The sequence below is a fragment of the Gossypium hirsutum genome, chromosome A08 (genome assembly GCF_007990345.1).
Source record: "Gossypium hirsutum isolate 1008001.06 chromosome A08, Gossypium_hirsutum_v2.1, whole genome shotgun sequence".
Lineage (NCBI taxonomy): Eukaryota > Viridiplantae > Streptophyta > Magnoliopsida > Malvales > Malvaceae > Gossypium > Gossypium hirsutum.
In genome coordinates, this window is record NC_053431.1 from 122,928,038 (window position 1) to 122,947,016 (window position 18,979).

The window sequence follows — 18,979 nt, forward strand, 5'->3', positions numbered from 1 at the left end:
TTTCCAAGTGAATTGCTTAAAAAGAAGTAGGATAATTACTCCTCAACCTCATGGGGTTGGATCGTTATCTATGATTTCTTTAAATTCTTTTGTCTCTTTATCCTTTCACTGATTCAATGTTGCTTATCTAGATTTTCTATCTTGGTATGTCCTGTAAGAAGTGAAAAAAGTGCAAACTTTGTCTTAAATCTAAGGAACATATAAAAATTGCATTTTGGTACAGGAATTTTCAGCATTCTATGATACTCGAACTTGTTCGGAGTGTCCAACACAGATTTTCATTTCCTATTTTTACATATATGGGAATTTTTAGAAGGTCGTATGCCCCATATCTGTCCGAAAATATGCGAATAGGTATTGGACACAGGCTTATAGAAAAAATGGAGTACAACATAGACTTATGCTATTCGCAGGTTACTATAGTACTCCGACTCTTTTCTTTTCTTTTCAAGTATCCGAGTCCAATATTCCGCTATTTTGACATGAGTGTTAATTTAACCCTCCAAATATATCAAAAACTTTAAAAAGACACTCATAGTGGATCACCTCAGAATCCAAGTTGAAAGTGATTGAATGTGACCTCAGGAAAGGGCACATCATCCCCTTGAAGAAGAACCCAGGCAGTGCAGTTGTGCAGCTGTACATCCATGCTTTTCAGCCAACTTCTCTACTTTCGAATATAGGATCCTATTTTTCTCCAAGTTTTCTCCATAAACCTTGGGACATTCTCTTCAAAGTAATGTTTGTAATCAGTCAATCTGTTTTTCACAACTTAGAAGCATGTTACTGTAAATATTAAGGTCCTATGTTATCTGAACTCTCATTTCTTTAATATTCATATCCACATGTTTCTGACATCTATTCGGATATAAATGCAAGGGTAACATCCTTCTAATAAATGAAAACGAAACCTAGATAAATTAAATATATCATGTCGAACACTATCCATTATCCACATTACTCTTGTCGTATACATAGGTTAAGTACAGATTAAGCCATATGTGAGTCTCCATACCAGGCGTATTAGAGGTATCTTTATTCGCTCTACCGCAAAGAAACCACGACCAGTGGACTATATGAACATCCGATTCCAGTTCCTGCATTGTTGAACACATTGAAGTAGGTTAATCCACAGCAGTTGAAAGAGTTAAAACTGTTGATGCATGAGTTATTGAGTCTCAGAGTACTCAAAAAACATTTTAACTTCCCAATGAAGAAGACTATCATAATCAATTTCAATCTATATGAAAAAAGGGTATTTTTATACCCCAAATATATAAAATTTTGAATATCTTACTTGTACTCATTCAAATCCAAATAACATTTAAGTGACTTAAGAAAAAAAGTTATGATGATCAAGATAGAAGATAAACCTGCAAAGGGGGAATTATTTCTTCCTCAATCACGAGTCCAGAGCGACCACTCAGTTGTACTGCAGTAAGAGGATGAACAGCGTGTGCCCTCCTTATAGTTTCGGGGCTAGCTTCAGATATACCAATGTACTTTATTTTTCCCTCTTCCACCAACTTTTCAGTTCTTCCATCTATCATACATGAATAATATAAATTACGCTTAATTTTCCATAACAAATACAGGGTTTTAATGCAGCAATGCTTACGGTATCTTCTATAGGAGTTTGTGGTCAACTCTGATTATATAGTAAGATCAATATAATCCACATCAAGCGTTGAAGGCTAGCTCAGTGAGAACGAACAAATTCAGGAGTGCCATTGATAACCGGACCACCTGGACCATGCTTTCAACACCGAATTTTGTAGCCAACTGTACCTTCTCTCGTGGCAAATGCTTCAATGCCTGCAAAAGGTTCCCAGATTCCTTCAAATCATATCGATTTCATAAACTAAAAAAAGCCATCTCTCGCGCATATCTTCGAACATGTAATTGACACAAAAGTGTGGGACATTGTGAGAGTGAAAGGATCCCTCACAGTCATGTAATTCAACTTGAAGAGTTGATCAAACAAAGGATGTTACCTTTCCAACCAGAATTCGTTAGTTTTGGGTCCATACATGTCGGCTGTATCGAAATGAGTGATTCCTCTTTCGAATGCGTGCTTAATGATGGCTATGCCAGCTTCATCTGACACTGAATTATTGTGACCTGAAAGACCCATACACCCAAATCCCAGCTTGAAACCTGTAAGCAAAAACAATGGATTTTAGTTTTACCCCCGAAGAAAAAGCATTTTCTTAACTAATAATATAACTAGAAAGAAACCAATCTCAACCTCAATCCTTGAGTTCCAAGTTTCACTCTAGGAATCTGAATTGCCATTTTTTGTTCCCTTTTTTCTTCTCTTCTTCTTCTTGGTGTTCTACAAACAAAGGCTTCTCTGATTACGAACAGCTCAAACTACCGTTAAATAGAAGATCTTGAGGCCTTTACCCAGAACTTGTTCTAGCTTGTCACATTTGATTACATCATTATGGTGTCAGCCCGTATGTATCGTTTAGTCTACTAGAGAAAAAACTAATAATAATCATCATCACAAAGAGGCAAGCATTTTTCTTTATCCAAAAAAAAAGGCAAAGAATTGGTCAAAGATATATACAATAAGTAAATCATGTCATGTTGTTAATCAATAATCAGATAAACATCCTGAGAAAGGGCCGAATACCTCCTTTCATTCATTTTTTTTCAAGGTTCTTGTCTTTTCTAGAAAGTCAATGTTTTTACTGAAACATTCATTTGCTGGTAAAATTCTGCTATTAGTATATCTATTTGCAATGTTGTTAATTTAATCAATTTTAATTTTATATTTTTTGAGTTTGAATTTTAGTTATGACTCAATTATAGCAGTAAATTTATTGGTTAAATTTAATTATTAGACGTAGAATATAAGTTGACATGACATCACATATATGACAATATGTTTATAGTATCAATTTTAGAAATAGTAAAATCTAACTTATGAATTTAACGGTTTAGTTTGGTGGGACAAAACATTAAAATTTAAAGGTACAAGGTCTAAAAATACCAAATTAAATAGAATTAAACCTAACTTGTAAAATATAGGGACTAATAGCTGAATTTAACCAATATTGCTATAACTCATTTTATTTTATAAAGCAACCATTTTTCCTTTTTGTCAACTTTTTTCACATGTTTATATCGGTATATTAAAAAAAAAGTTCAAATATCTAGAGAATTTTAGAATATCAATTTTTTGAATATATAAAATACAAATGTTTCAAAATTAATAAATACTCAAAGCTGTGATAAAGAACATAAGACGAAATAAGTTGTTCGGATTTTTTAAATTAAATGTAAAATTATTGCTTAAATTATTTTATTTTTATTTTTTACTTTAACTATTTAAAATGTTTTTTGTCAAAGTTGATATTTAAATTATTAATATTGTCTTATTTATTTTTAAATATGATATTAGTCAATAAAAACAAAACATGTGATACATTTTTATTATATGTCTCATACTTTTTGCGATAAAATGAAACTAAATTCATAATTTTTATATATTTTTTATAAAAATCAATAAATATTTAAGTGAGAAATGGATATAATTTAAAGTCAAATTTTATAGTTAATTTTTCTTGCTTTTTTTTTTGAAGTATTAATTTAATCTAAGGATTTTTAAGTCTTCGTTAACTATATTTTTGTGCTAGGTAAGTTGGGAGAAACTACTAAGAACAAATTTATTGGGTTGATTAGGGCATTAAGTATTTTTATCTTAGTCGCAAATTAATTTATAACGACACTATTAAAATTGATCATAATCCATTTAGTCTAAATTTAAATTTTGTTGGCTAGACAAGTAATCATATAAGCACATGACTGAATAAATAATTAAAAAATTGAAACAATCAACGAGAAAATTAATTAATTAACTATGAAATATGATCCATCGTTGTTTCAAGACAATAAAGTTTATTTCGTGTTGAATTGACCAAATCACACAAAAAAATTAAAACAAATTTGTATAAATACAACGTAATAAAAATAATATAGAGAGAAAAATAGTTATAGAATTTATGCCAGAGTACTCCGAATCTCTTTTTCTTTTATCTTTGCAATCTTGAAGTTTCTCTTGGTGTAAAGAGTTATTTCTTAGCCTCTAAGTGATTTCTTTTTATTTTCCTTCTTTTTTTCCCTTAAATCTCATCACCACCGACGCTTGCTATCAAATTAGTTGACAAACTTTTAAACAAATTTGTTGAGTCAGGACTTGAACAATTTTGTAGACATGTGTTGACTCATATTTAAATATCTATATTGTAGAGTCTTTGAAGATTAAATCATTCTAGTAAACCTCCAATTAAATGCATCTTCTGGTTGCATGTAAGGTTGAAGGTGACTTCGATGAAGGATCACGTCAGTTCTACGATTCCGGTCCGAGGCGTCAATCCAAGCCTCCAATCAAATTTATCAAAACAAAACCGAATAAAATGAGTTCTTAAAGAAATAAAGGGTTTAAAGTTTTTTGGTCGAAAGAAAAGATTTCCTTCCAATTTTTTTCGGCCACTGTCAGGTTACTCGGCCGTCAGAACTCGAAAATTTTGGGATCTCCGGCAGTGGAGCCGGCCGATAGCAATCAACAGGGGCAGCCGCATCTTTAGAGAAAAGTAAGGTGTTTGGTTTTCGGCAGAAATAATGATTAGTATATATATTGAGCCTTTTGGTTGGTATATTTGTTAATAAGTCCTTCCGTTCTGTTTTTTATTTTTAGGATTTCCGCATTTTAAAACAACAATTTTGGTCCTTGTGATTTTTGCTTCGTTTTTCAATATTGCAATTTCGGCTGGAAAATTACCGGATTAGTCCACTGACTTTATATATTAAAAATATTTATGATTATGATTATTTTGGTATATGTTATGTTTCTTCTTTTACTTGAATTTTGAGATTTCTTTTAGGTTATGTTAGATTATATTTAGAATTCTTTGACCTAGATCTTGAGATTCAAATAATATACCTTTTAAAAAAATAAATCTTAGGATTTAATAGGTTAAAGTTTTATTTTTCTAATTTAGATGTTCAAAGAGGTTAGAAGTTTGTTTTTCTAATTTAAATCTTAGGATTAATTTAGATCTTAGGATTTAAATAGGTTAGAATCTAATTTAGATATTAGCAGGGTGAAGTCAAAAATTTTTTTAGGAGGTCAAAATTAAATTGTAATTTTTACGATAGTAAAATGTAATTTCACCATTTTAATAGTCTATATATTTATATTGTTAATGATTAAATCAAATTTTATTATTTTAGGAAGTCAAAGTGTAATTTTACATTTTCTAATTTAAAATACTAAAATTATAAATGACCTAAATAGAAAATTTTTTATTTTTCGAGCCTGGGGCTCTCCAGCCCCTAGATGTTAGGATTCAATTTATATTTCTAATTTAAGTCTTAACATTCAAATAGGTTAGATTTCTCTTTCTTTACTTAGATCCTATGCTATAGAGGTTAGAATTTTAATTTTCTATCAATTCTTATAGGTTAGAATTTAAACTTCCATCAATTAGATTTTAAAGTTTTATTATATTAGAATTAAAATTGATTAGCTCGGATATTCTGATTTTTTTAATAATATTAAATTTTGAGCAGTTTAAATTTCGATTTAGGATTATAGGAGTCAATTTTGAAAATTTGAACTAGAAATCTTTAGCACCAAATTTTATAGGATTATCTTTAGATAGGCGTTGTAAGAATGCTATAATCTTTCTTACATTTAATTATACTCTCGAACTTCAATTTTGGTGTGAGTCTGAATCTAATTTTTTAAGATTTTCCCTCAAGAATAGTTCTAAAGTCGTAGGCAATAGGCAATTAACTGACCTAATTTAAATTGGTTAATGACGATCCTATTGCACGTTGGGCCAAAATTCATGTATAATTTATAAATACACTACTTATCCTTAAATTTTATTTAAAATAATTTTTTGTTTGATTTATATTATGTTGTCTATTTAAATTTTTGCAGATTTGAATATTTGACGAGTAATAATACTTAATTCAAATATGAATAATTATACTCAGATAATTTATAAATTTAAATTTTTAAGTAAATTTACGGATTTAATAATAGACAGAAGTTTAAGCCAATAAAGGTTAGTGAGAGTATACCACATGTAAGTCCTTAACATACGCAAGAGGTGCTCAACCATATATTATATATTTGCATCATTTCGACAACTTCCCAAACCAACTAAACTCTCTAATAAACTTATCTTAAAAAACTCAAACCCCAAATTTGAATTCGTCATTGTTCTCTTTTTGAATTTAGGGTCTCAACTTTCTAATTGTTTTATATTGCGATTTGAACTATTTTCCTAATCAAATTAATCTTTAAATTAGTAATTACACTTACATTTAAGTCTGAATTTTTTTCTAAGTTAATATTTGAATTTAATTGTTCTTAAATTAAGATATGATTTTTTAAAACAAATATTAAGGACTAACTTTGATAGAAAAATTTAAATTTCAAGAATAATTTTCAAATTCAAGGATTTACTTAGAAAAGAATTTATTTGCTTGTATTATAAAACTTTCACTTTATGAGAGAAGATAAGGTTACAAAACCAAATTAAATATTAACAATTGAGCTTTGAAAGAAATAATCTGTGAGTAAATAGTTTTTAATTGAGTGATGTAATTCAGTTGAGTCTTTTCAAAGTTAAAATTGGAAGTAAATGATTGAGTAGAATTTATAAATGTATTTTTTTTGAAGTTCTTGAGAAAAGTTAAATGATATTTTCATTAAAAATTAAAAGTAAATATTTTAACTAATGCATGACAATGACTTTATTGTGCTATAAGTAAGTTGTTTAAGTACTATGTTAGTCAATTCAAATGAGAGAACAGAGAGATCAAGAACTATATTAGAACAATAAAAACATACATTGATTAAACAATAGCTACAACTCTATTCGTCCAAGTAAACACTTACACTTAATTATTTCAAACAACTAAAAAGAACACGATACAAAATATGACACAACAACATCATAAATACTGAACCCTCCATTAATGACAATCCAAACTTTAGTAACTCATCAATCTTTCAATGGCTGCAGTTTCTTGGGAATCCATTCATCCCAACACCATGAAGCTTTGCTTCTAAACCTAGGTCCTCTTGTTTGGTGGTGTATTGCCATATTTCCAAGTGAATTGCTTTAAACCTTCAGGATAAGTACCCCCTGCAACCTCATGGATTGGGATCGCATCTGTAATTTCTTTCAATCTTCTTTTGTCAGCTTTACTTTCACTGATTCAATGTTGCTGTCTAGATTTTTAATCTTGGTTGTTCCTGTAAGAAGTGAAACAATGTGTCAAAAGCTTTGGTTATATATATAAATTGGCCTTTGGTACAGGATTTTTCAGGCCATTCTTAGTTACTGGAACTTGTATCAGAGTGTCCAACACAGATATGTTCATTTTCCTAAGGTTTTACATATATCTGGAGGAATATGCTAGAAAATTCTATGCTATTTCTGCAGGTTACTAACTTACTCCGACTGTTTTTTCTTCAAGTATCCGTGTCTAATACCCAACATATTTGACATGAGTATTGAATACAATTCTCCAAATATATGAAAAATTTCAAAAAAATATAAGAGTTCACTTATATTGGATCACCTCGGAATTCAAGTTGAAAGTGATTGAATGGGACTTACCGGGTATAGGAGAAACATCATCCCCTTGATGAAGAACCCAGGCAAGTGCAAGTTGTGCCGGTGTACATCCATGCTTTCCAGCCAACTTCTCTACTTTCGAATATAGGATCCTATTTTGCTCCAAGTTTTCTCCTTGAAACCTTGGGAACACTCCCTTAAAAAATAAATGTTTGTAATGAGTCAACCGATCTGTTTTTTTACAACTTAGAAGCATGTTACTATGTTATCCGAATTCTTTATTTTCTTTAATTACTCATATCCAACATGTCTCTGACACATATTTGGATATAAGTATGAGAGTAACATCCTTCAAATAAATGAAAATGAAACTTAAAAAAAACTGAATATATTCATGCCGGACACATATCTGTATCCAACACTTACTCCTGAACCCATATAACATAGATTAAGTATAGGTTAAAGCCATATAAAGTGAGTTTCCATACCAGAGAACTATTAGAGGTATCCTCCTTTGCTTTACCGGCAAAGAAACCATGACCAAGGGGACTATATGCAACAATCCCAATTCCGAGTTCCCTGTATTGTTGAACACATTTAGGCAGGCATAACCTCACAGCAGTTGAAGGAGTTAAAACAGTTGATAACTTGAGAAAAGACAATCAATAAGTGAATTTCAATATATTTGAGCAAAGGGGTATATTTATATCCCTCCAAATATATAAAATTTGAATATATCTATATTCGAATAAAAAAAAGTTAACGATGATTGAAGATAGAAGAACAAACCTGCAAAGGGGAATTAGTTCTTCCTCAACATCACGAGTCCAAAGCGACCACTCAAGTTGTACGGCAGTAAGAGGATGAACAGCGTGTGCCCTCCTTATAGTTTCGGGGCTAGCTTCAGATATACCAATGTACTTTATTTTTCCCTCTTCCACCAACTTCTTCAGTTCTTCCATCTATCATACATGAAATAAATATAAATTATGCTTAATTTTCCCATAAACAAAATAAAATCGTATTTGTGATAAAGAAAGACAAAATAGGGTCTTTAATGCAGCAATGCTTACAGTATCTTCTATAGGAGTCTTGCGGTCAACTCTGATTATATAGTAAAGATCAATATAATCCACATCGAGGCGTTGAAGGCTAGCCTCAAGTGAAGAACGAACAAATTCAGGAGTGCCATTGATAACCGGACCATCTGGACCCATGCTTTCAACACCGAATTTTGTAGCCAACTGTACCTTCTCTCGTGGCAGATGCTTCAATGCCTGCAAAAAAAGAAATGATGTTGGTTTCCCATATTCCTTTAACGAGCCAAGAATAAGAACGAAAACATTAAATCACATCGATTTGATAAACTAAAAAAATCCATCTCTCACGCATATCTTCGAACATGTAATAGAAACAAGAGTGTTGGAAATTGAGAACATGAAAGAATCGCTCTCAGTTTCAATGTGATTCAACTTGAAGAGATGACGAAAGGATACCTTTCCGACCAGAATTTCGTTAGTTTTGGGTCCATAGAGGTCGGCTGTATCGATGTGAGTGACTCCTCTTTCGACTGCATGCTTAATGATGGCTATGCCATCTTCATCTGACACTGAATGATCGTGACCTGTAAGACTCATGCACCCAAATCCCAGCTTTGAAACCTGCAGCAACCAAAAATAATAGATTTTACCCCCCAAAAGAAAACGCCATTTTCTTAACTAATATAAACTAGTAGGAAACAAAATCTCAAACCTCAAATCCTTGAGTTCCAAGTTTCACTCTAGGAATCTCAATTGCCATCTTTTGTTTCCTTTTTCTTCTTCTTCTTTGTGTGCTATAAACAAAGGCTTCTCTGATTACTGAACCTCTCAAAACTTACATTAAATAGAAAATTTTGAGGTCTTTATCCAGTATCTTATCTTGTTCTCAGCTTTGTCAACATTCTTACGTCATTAAGTATGTCATCCCATATGCCTCAATTGAATGAGTGGATAAAGCTCTTTTTCAGACACGTTTGACACTGTTTAAATTGGTTAAATATATCATTTGGTACCTAAGTTTGATCTTTTTTCTAATTTGATATTTGTGTTATTTTAAGATAAATGACAAAAATAGTCACTAAATTGGGGTGAAATTTCCTTTTTTGCCTCTAAACTATAAAAAGTTACATTTTTGTCACTAAAGTTATTTACTTATAACATTTTTATCACTCGTCTGTTAATAGAAAAGTGAGGTGTGGTACATTAATTTAAGGATTAATATCTAATTTGATCATTAAACTATAGTTAAGATATAATTTGATATTTTTATAACATTTTTAATAAGAAAAAAATAAAAAAATCCTAAAAATTTATTATTTATTTTTTGAAATTATGAAAATATTTTTAAAAATTGTAATTATGTAAAAAAATTATAAAAATTTTATAACAAGCAAAACACGTATTTTACAAATTAAAAGAAAAATACGTTTTTATTGGTATAGCATAAAACCATTTTGCATAATATCTTGGATATAATTAAATCTGATCAACTCGTCTGCTACTGTAGCTTTCAGTGCTGAAAAGCAAGCCAAGCCTTTTCCTTTGAGCAGCTACAGGGAAACCGACAATGATTGAACTATTAGACCCAAGCTGCGTTACAGCCGCGCAGCTCTACGTAAAGTCATGGTCACGTAGTGCAAATACGTATTTTGTTTATTATATAATTTATATATTTTTTTGTTTTATTTTTTACATGATTATAATTTTAAAAAATATAATTTCAAATAAATGATGAATTTTCAAAATAATTTAAGATTTTTTTATATTTTTAGAATTTTTATTTTTTTGAAATTATTGTTAAAAATGTTATAAAAGTACTAAATTGAATGTTTAAGCTATAATTTAGGGATCAAATTGGATATTAATCCTTGAATTAGAGGCCAAAATATTATAAGTTGATAACTTTAGTGACTAAAATATAACTTTTCATAGTCTAGTAAAAAAAATCACCAAAGTTTAATGATCATTTTTATAGTTTACCCTTATTTTTATTCAATATGATACATATGCTTGACAAGAAAAAAAAATGTCATCTCATATTTATTTTTGTTTGATATAACATTTCGTACTCAAGTTTGAAATTTTTTTAATGCCAAATCTATGTTATTTTTATCCAATATAATACATGCATTTAAAAAAATTTATATATTTTCGTATCTAAAAATAAAAATATTAATTTTCTAGATTCGGGTTTTAATATTAATTTAGTGAAAAATAACTTCTAATATTTAATGTTTGAATTTTTCATGATTTTCTTAATAGATTAAATTTAGTATTATTTGTAAATTTGTTTAGTTTTGCATTAAATTATTTAAATACAACTTGATGGATATGATTTAATTCAAGTTTTAGGATCGATGTGATGAAATTTAATTGCTAATATTATCAGCCAATTACGAATTTTCATCCAACTCTAAAATTCGGATTAAACATTAAAAAGTTGGCATCTTTAACTTCAGGTATCAGTTCTGGAATAAACACTAAAAAGTTACCATTGTTAGCTTTTGGTATCAAAATATATAACTTTTGTCAAATATAAGTACCATTTCTATATAGACTTCCTCGTTAATTTCATCAACAATGCAAGCTTACATTTAATTTATAGTCTTTTCAAGTACTGCAGTAGTCGGATCTGATTGGACAATGACTCTAATTTCCTCTAAAAATCCTTCTTGAGTTTAGCTCGATTAGTACGGATCATTTGGGACCAACTTATTAAATTAGATCCCATAGCCTTTATTTTTTCCAGAAAGGTACCGTTGGAAAGGTCCCGTGACCTCTCTGACCTCACCTTGGCAGCTTTCCTCCATAACTCGAGAGGCCTCCATTCTGAAATTCCTTGTAGAATTGGATAGTCCAGCTCGAGAAATAAAATCTTCAGTACAAATGATTAATGTGTAGTGATCCAACTGGGGTATACCAGGTGCTGGACTGAGTAGCGTGGAAAAAGAGACCACCAGTTCAAGTTCGCCACACATTGGTCTAGTCTCCCACAAACGTTGGTTACCATCGTTAAGCCTTTTTCCCATGTGAACTAAGGACTATTGCAAACTCTACCACCCTGTTAGAAAGTGCAACTTATCATTGAATTTTGAGTACGAAGGACAAGAGGGAAACTAAATACTATTTGGTGCTGCAAATCTCGGACAAAATCAGTTCCCTTCTCCTGGTTGTCTACCATAGCCAATTCCAGGTTATCGCCAAGCTCTTGGTTTTTTGAAACAGAGAATTCATTATTCTATGATAAAGCCAACTCATGGTCAACATAGTCAGGTTTTCAATCAGTAGCTAACTTGTTATCATGTCTATAAATATGACCAACATCCCCTTCTTTCTCATGATAATGCCATAAACCTAGGATGTGATCATAAGCCTGTCCTGTCCCAGTGTGTCTCAAGCTATGGTTATGGCCTAACACCAGTTGCTGGTTCTGCTTTTATTCTAGATTGTGGCTTTGTGCATAGATCATGTCATGATTAGCCATTGAATAAATTAATCACAGTGTTAATTCACAATGCATTCAACAAGCCTTATTTATCAGCATTTATTTACAAAACAAAATCACATTGCTTTCATTCATTTACATAGTTCTAACATTAAATTCATTTAAAATAAACAAGAAGTTGAAGCCCAAAGAATGAATACCCAATGGAAAGAACAGCTTTAGCAAGTCCAGGAAAATCAGACAATGCTGAATAAGTGCCTGAAACAAAAGCTATCACCGTTGCAGTAATCCATAACTCGTTAACAACGAAGTAATATACGTATAAAATGCATGGGCATCGAGTTTTTCCACAAACGATTTGCAGTAATGGAGGAACATCGATGTGGACGAGAAGCAAAAGGCCAACGCATTAGCTATCACAAACACTCTAAAAGCCAATTTTCTGCTTAAAATCGCCATTCCTTCCTCGGGGCCATCGCTTTTGTACCCACCGGGCGTGGTGAAACCCGCGGCGAATGAGATGATGGCGATCAGTGTTGTCACCAGTAAGTTTATGCTGGCGATGGTATGGAGTTGATCGGAGCTTGGTTTCTTGATCGCTGCAGGTTCGGGTCTTTTGTTGGGAATAAGTTGTGGTTGGGTTTCAATGGCGACAGGGGACCATGTTGTTTGTGGTTGTTCTTGATTTGCTGTTGTCGATTCAGTAGATCTTGTTTTTCTTCCGTCCTTGTTGATTGCATGCTTGTTCTAAGCTTTCTAGACCTCTATTGCTTGCAACACTCATTGTAATCCAAGTCAGTAAGTAGCTCAATTTGAGATAAATATCCAATTATTTGATCTTTAGATTTGATTATGCTTGTTTACCTAATAAAAAATTTTCAAGGATTAAAAACTCCTCAAATTAAATAAGTAGAAATATTTTTCAATTTTATTGTTGCTTTATAATTTTGGTTGATATAATAACAAATTAAGTCTTTGATGTTTATATATTATGTTAATTTGATTTTGATTCTGAATAAATTATATAAAAAAGATGTATTTAAATATAGATAGACTGTGTAAACTGTAAGATTAAATTTACTATTATATTAATTAAAATTTTATAAATTGATGATGAATCATTAATTGGTTTTAGATTAAAATATTCTATTTTTTTTGAAAATTATGACCCGTTTGATTATATCAAAATTGAGAGGGGTATGAAGGATATTTTTACTGATTAAATATAAAGTAAAATGACACTCAGGGATCAATTCCATTTTTTTATTTTTCACTTGAATAACATGATACTTCTTGTGCAAGAGTTAGTTCGCTCAAAATATTCTTCAACGAAATTGCTTGAGAAGTGCACACTGCAGCAACTATGTATTTTACTTCACATGTTGAAAAGGCATTAAATTTTAAAAAATAAAAGTATTGGGATTAAATTGAAAATGTATAAAGAGTATAAGCACTTAGAACATGTTTTGACTTTTAAATTTTATTCCATAATTTGCTCCAAAAATTAATTTATTCCAATGCGAAGTGTGGCAAGAACTATACTATAATGAGTAAATCACAGGGATAAGCACCTCAAATTTTCAAGAAAATTTACAATACTTAAATCAAAAACTCCTAACATTCATAAATAAGAGGATAATAAATACTTAAGTACACTCAAATCCTTTTGACTGTTGCAACAGCAGTGGTGCCAATTGATTTGAAGCTAAAGCAATAATTTTTATAAATTATTTAAAATTAATTGTAAAAAATATAAAATATAAACTTATTTTTTTATTTTATTTTAAATTTTAATATATAAATAATTAAGCGGATGTTAACTGAGGTATGACATTATTTTTATTATAACAATCAGGACAATGTGAATTTAAACGGAATTTTGAATCAAATAGTATTGAAAAGGATTTTCATCATTATTTCCATTAATATTGTACAATCATACTGCAAGCCAAGCAAGTGCAGGACACCCTAAGGCTCAAACAAACCCTCAAATTCTATGAAATTTTTTAGGATTTATTACAAACCAAGCAAATGGAAGCCCACACTAAGGCTCAAACAATGAGGTAAGCACACACTAAGGCTCAAACAATGCCTCAATTTATTATCAACTTTTTTGCAGAGCTGGTAATGATAATCGTATGCCCCGTGATAATATCAATATATTACCAAGAAGGCAGTGAAGCAGCAGCCATGAAAGCAACAAACTATTCGTAGTTATAAACAGTACAACGCGAGTTCAGATCAGGCTTCCACCAATGGCGAAGTTTATGAGGTGAAATGCTTTCTTCGGGAGGACTGAGATTCTCTATAAGATTTGCCGAAGGAAGCAACTGAAGCGGCTCCGAAATTGCAACATCCATTATTTTCAGTTCTTTGATCACTATATTTCTTAGTGAATGATGGCTTATTAGTCCCCAAACTCCAACGTCGTCGCTCTTTCTTCTCTTCTTGAAATGTTCAATATCTCCTTGACATGTGAAGTCTCTACTATTCACAAACAAACATGGGTTCCACCCTGATATTGCAGCAAATGAATCTTCATCACCACTATATCCCAGAGCAAGGACAACGCCGCCTTTGATAACAGTGATTGTCAGTTGAAGTCCACGTATCACATTCTTATTGTCTTTGAAGATTGTCTCAATTGGGAAAGATGCATATGGCGGATTAAACAAAAAACTTTACAAGAATTTGCCTCTTTTCACCGTATTCTTTCCAGCAAGCATTGCGATGGCTGCCCCTAGGGAATGACCAGGTAACCATACCTTTGAAGAACCAGCCTTTGACACCCTATCTTCAACATATTTCATGGCGGTCCGAACACGACTAGTTTGATGAAGTGTATAGGATTATTGCGAAATCCGACTCAAGATCCCTTTTCCAAGTTTCTCGTTTGAATAGGGTACCTCGAAAGGCGATCACGTATCCAGGGCCTGGATTAGTTGCCGAAGGAAACACATATTCAAGAATGGCACCAAAGATGCTTTCATCATCCTCATGGACGAGCTCATTCACTAACTTGAAGTTGAAAAACTCCCACCATTGTGGCGCAAGTGTCTCAGAGCCTCCACGTAATTCCACTTGTCGGTCACGTTCCCGCTCGGAAACACCCTTGACCAAGCTGGCTGATAAGGATCTTCGATGGCTGTCGTCGTTCCTATCAATGGTGGTAAGGTTTTTGGGTCCCACAAGACTAAAAGGTTCTCTTCCACGAGACATATATTATAGCACTGGAAACTATTGACGTGGGTACGAGGGCTTTGGGTGATGTGGGTTTCAGGCTATATGGTGGTTAAAACAGGTTGTGCAATGGTGACTGTGGTCAGTGATGTGACAGCGCTGGCGAATGGACCCGCGGAGCTTGGTCTGGGAGCTCTTAAATAGAAAATCTTGATTATCCAGTATCTTCTCTTGGTCTCAGCTTTGTCAACATTCTTACGTCATTAAGTATGTCATCCCATAATAGTGGATAAAGCTCTTTTTCAGACACGGTTTAAATCATATGGTTGAATATATATTTAGTTTTTTTAGAATTTATATTTGAGTTATTTTAAGATAAATTATAAAAATGGTTATTAAATTGAGGTGAATTTTTTTATTATCTCTGAATTCTGAAAAGTTATATTTTTTTATTAAAATTATCTAGTTATAATATTTCGATCATTCGTATGTTAATAAAAAAGTGAAATTGTATATATTAATTTAAGGGTTAATATTTAATTTCATCATTAAACGAATTAATGAATGAAAATGACTATATTGGGCTATAAGTAACTTGTTTTAGTAGTATGTTAGTCAATTCAAACGAGAGAAAAGAAGAGATGAAGAACTATATTAGAACAATAAAAACATACATTGATTAAACAATAGCTACAACTCTATTCGTCCAAGTAAACACTTACACTACTTGATTCTTTCAAACAACTAAAAAGAACACGATACAAAATATGACACAACAACATCATAAATACTGAACCCTCCATTAATGACAATCCAAAGCTTTAGTAACTCATCAATCTTTCAATGGCTGCAGTTTCCTGGGAAATCCATTCATCCCAACACCCATGAAACTTTGCTTCTAAACCTAGGTCCTCTTCTTTGGTGGTGTATTGCCATATTTCCAAGTGAATTGCTTTAAACCTTCAGGATAAGTACCCCCTGCAACCTCATGGATTGGGATCGCATCTGAAATTTCTTTCAAATCTTCTTTTGTCAGCTTTACTTTCACTGATTCAATGTTGCTGTCTAGATTTTTAATCTTGGTTGTTCCTGTAAGAAGTGAAAACAATGTGTCAAAAGCTTTGGTTTTAAATCTCAATGCAAACTGGCCGTTGGTACAGGAACTTGTATCTGAGTGTCCAACACGGATATGTTCATTTTCCTAAGGTTTTACATATATCTGGAGGAATATGCTAGAAAAGTCTATGCTATTTCTGCAGGATACTAACTTACTCTGACTGTTTTTTCTTCGAGTATCCGTGTCTAATACCCAACATATTTTGACATGAGTATTGAAACAATCCTCCAAATATATGAAAAACTTCAAAAAATATAAGAGTTCACTTATATTGTATCACCTCGGATTCCGAGTTGAAAGTGATTGAATGGGACTTACCGGGAATAGGAGAAACATCATCCCCTTGGTGAAGAACCCAGGCAAGTGCAAGTTGTGCCGGTGTACATCCATGCTTTTCAGCCAACTTCTCTACTTTCGAATATAGGATCCTATTTTGCTCCAAGTTTTCTCCTTGAAACCTTGGGTACACTTCCTTAAAAAATAAATGTTTGTAATGAGTCAACCGATCTGTTTTTTACAACTTAGAAGCATGTTACTATGTTATCCGAACTCTTCATTTTCTTTAATTACTCATATCCAACATGTCTCTGACACATAATTGGATATAAGTATGAGAGTAACATCCTTCAAATAAATGAAAATGAAACTTAAAAAAAAACTGAATATATTCATGCCGGACACATATCTGTATCCAACACTTACTCCTGAACCCATATAACATAGATTAAGTATAGGTTAAAGCCATATAAAGTGAGTTTCCATACCAGAGAACTATTAGAGGTATCCTCCTTTGCTTTACCGGCAAAGAAACCATGACCAAGGGGACTATATGCAACAATCCCAATTCCGAGTTCCCTGTATTGTTGAACACATTTAGGCAGGCATAACCTCACAGCAGTTGAAGGAGTTAAAACAGTTGATAACTTGAGAAAAGACAATCAATAAGTGAATTTCAATATATTTGAGCAAAAGGGTATATTTATATCCCTCCAAATATATAAAAATTTGAATATATCTATATTCGAATAAAAAAAAAGTTAACGATGATTGAAGATAGAAGAACAAACCTGCAAAGGGGAATTAGTTCTTCCTCAACATCACGAGTCCAAAGCGACCACTCAAGTTGTACGGCAGTAAGAGGATGAACAGCGTGTGCCCTCCTTATAGTTTCGGGGCTAGCTTCAGATATACCAATGTACTTTATTTTTCCCTCTTCCACCAACTTCTTCAGTTCTTCCATCTATCATACATGAAATAAATATAAATTATGCTTAATTTTCCCATAAACAAAATAAAATCGTATTTGTGATAAAGAAAGACAAAATAGGGTCTTTAATGCAGCAATGCTTACAGTATCTTCTATAGGAGTCTTGCGGTCAACTCTGATTATATAGTAAAGATCAATATAATCCACATCGAGGCGTTGAAGGCTAGCCTCAAGTGAAGAACGAACAAATTCAGGAGTGCCATTGATAACCGGACCATCTGGACCCATGCTTTCAACACCGAATTTTGTAGCCAACTGTACCTTCTCTCGTGGCAGATGCTTCAATGCCTGCAAAAAAGAAATGATGTTGGTTTCCCATATTCCTTTAACGAGCCAAGAATAAGAACGAAAACATTAAATCACATCGATTTGATAAACTAAAAAAATCCATCTCTCACGCATATCTTCGAACATGTAATAGAAACAAGAGTGTTGGAAATTGAGAACATGAAAGAATCGCTCTCAGTTTCAATGTGATTCAACTTGAAGAGATGACGAAAGGATACCTTTCCGACCAGAATTTCGTTAGTTTTGGGTCCATAGAGGTCGGCTGTATCGATGTGAGTGACTCCTCTTTCGACTGCATGCTTAATGATGGCTATGCCATCTTCATCTGACACTGAATGATCGTGACCTGTAAGACTCATGCACCCAAATCCCAGCTTTGAAACCTGCAGCAACCAAAAAATAATAGATTTTACCCCCCAAAAGAAAACGCCATTTTCTTAACTAATATAAACTAGTAGGAAACAAAATCTCAAACCTCAAATCCTTGAGTTCCAAGTTTCACTCTAGGAATCTCAATTGCCATCTTTTGTTTCCTTTTTCTTCTTCTTCTTTGTGTGCTATAAACAAAGGCTTCTCTGATTACTGAACCTCTCAAAACTTACATTAAATAGAAAATTTTGAGGTCTTTATCCAGTATCTTATCTTGTTCTCAGCTTTGTCAACATTCTTACGTCATTAAGTATGTCATCCCATATGCCTCAATTGAATGAGTGGATACAGCTCTTTTTCAGACACGTTTGACACTGTTTAAATTGGTTAAATATATCATTTGGTACCTAAGTTTGATTTTTTTTTCTAATTTGATATTTGTGTTATTTTAAGGTAAATTATAAAAATAGTCACTAAACTAGGGTGAAATTTTTTTTGCCTCTGAACTATGAAAAGTTACATTTTTATCCCTAAAGTTATCTACTTATAACATTTCGATCACTCATCTATTAATAAGAAAAGTGAGGTGGGGTACATTAATTTAAAGGTGAATATCTAATTTGATCATTAAACTATAGCTAAGATATTTAATTTGATACTTTTACA

The 18,979-nt window shown here is 32.0% G+C and overlaps 3 protein-coding genes and 1 pseudogene across 3 annotated transcripts; all 4 read right to left on the bottom strand.

Moving 5' to 3' along the window:
* Positions 1-596: 596 nt before the first annotated feature.
* Positions 597-1,550, bottom strand: LOC121205096 (perakine reductase-like). Its single transcript, XM_041076024.1, has 3 exons — positions 1,374-1,550; positions 988-1,097; positions 597-729 (listed from the first exon to the last, which is right to left on the bottom strand). The coding sequence occupies exons 1-3, from the start codon at positions 1,548-1,550 to the stop codon at positions 597-599; spliced, it is 420 nt and encodes a 139-aa protein (XP_040931958.1).
* Positions 1,551-6,854: 5,304 nt separating this feature from the next.
* LOC107894822 (probable aldo-keto reductase 1) lies at positions 6,855-9,583 on the bottom strand. Its single transcript, XM_016820028.2, is given in 8 exon segments — positions 6,855-7,214; positions 7,217-7,282; positions 7,650-7,803; positions 8,096-8,186; positions 8,397-8,569; positions 8,681-8,884; positions 9,104-9,268; positions 9,360-9,583. Coding segments are annotated over 8 exon segments (1,017 nt in total). The 5' UTR covers positions 9,408-9,583; the 3' UTR covers positions 6,855-7,098.
* A 4,415-nt stretch (positions 9,584-13,998) lies between these two features.
* LOC107958188 (GDSL esterase/lipase At4g10955-like) lies at positions 13,999-15,623 on the bottom strand (annotated as a pseudogene).
* Positions 15,624-15,902: 279 nt separating this feature from the next.
* Positions 15,903-18,657, bottom strand: LOC107894809 (probable aldo-keto reductase 1). The gene is made up of 7 exons (XM_016820023.2): positions 18,420-18,657; positions 18,163-18,327; positions 17,741-17,944; positions 17,457-17,629; positions 17,154-17,244; positions 16,708-16,861; positions 15,903-16,361 (listed from the first exon to the last, which is right to left on the bottom strand). The coding sequence occupies exons 1-7, from the start codon at positions 18,465-18,467 to the stop codon at positions 16,177-16,179; spliced, it is 1,020 nt and encodes a 339-aa protein (XP_016675512.1). The 5' UTR covers positions 18,468-18,657; the 3' UTR covers positions 15,903-16,176.
* Positions 18,658-18,979: the final 322 nt, after the last annotated feature.

Excerpts from the sequence above, each read along its gene's own strand:
- LOC107894809 (XM_016820023.2), bottom strand. The coding sequence starts at position 18,467 with ATGGCAATTGAGATTCCTAGAGTGAAACTTGGAACTCAAGGATTTGAG. Across the intron at positions 18,328-18,419 it reads TTGGAACTCAAGGATTTGAG|GTTTCAAAGCTGGGATTTGG; the intron begins GTTTGAGATTTT and ends TGGTTGCTGCAG. Across the intron at positions 17,630-17,740 it reads AGACTCCTATAGAAGATACT|ATGGAAGAACTGAAGAAGTT; the intron begins GTAAGCATTGCT and ends CATGTATGATAG.
- LOC121205096 (XM_041076024.1), bottom strand. The coding sequence starts at position 1,550 with ATGATAGATGGAAGAACTGAAAAGTTGGTGGAAGAGGGAAAAATAAAG. Across the intron at positions 1,098-1,373 it reads AAATAATTCCCCCTTTGCAG|GAACTGGAATCGGATGTTCA; the intron begins GTTTATCTTCTA and ends TCAACAATGCAG. Across the intron at positions 730-987 it reads ACTCACATATGGCTTAATCT|AGAATGTCCCAAGGTTTATG; the intron begins GTACTTAACCTA and ends ATTACTTTGAAG.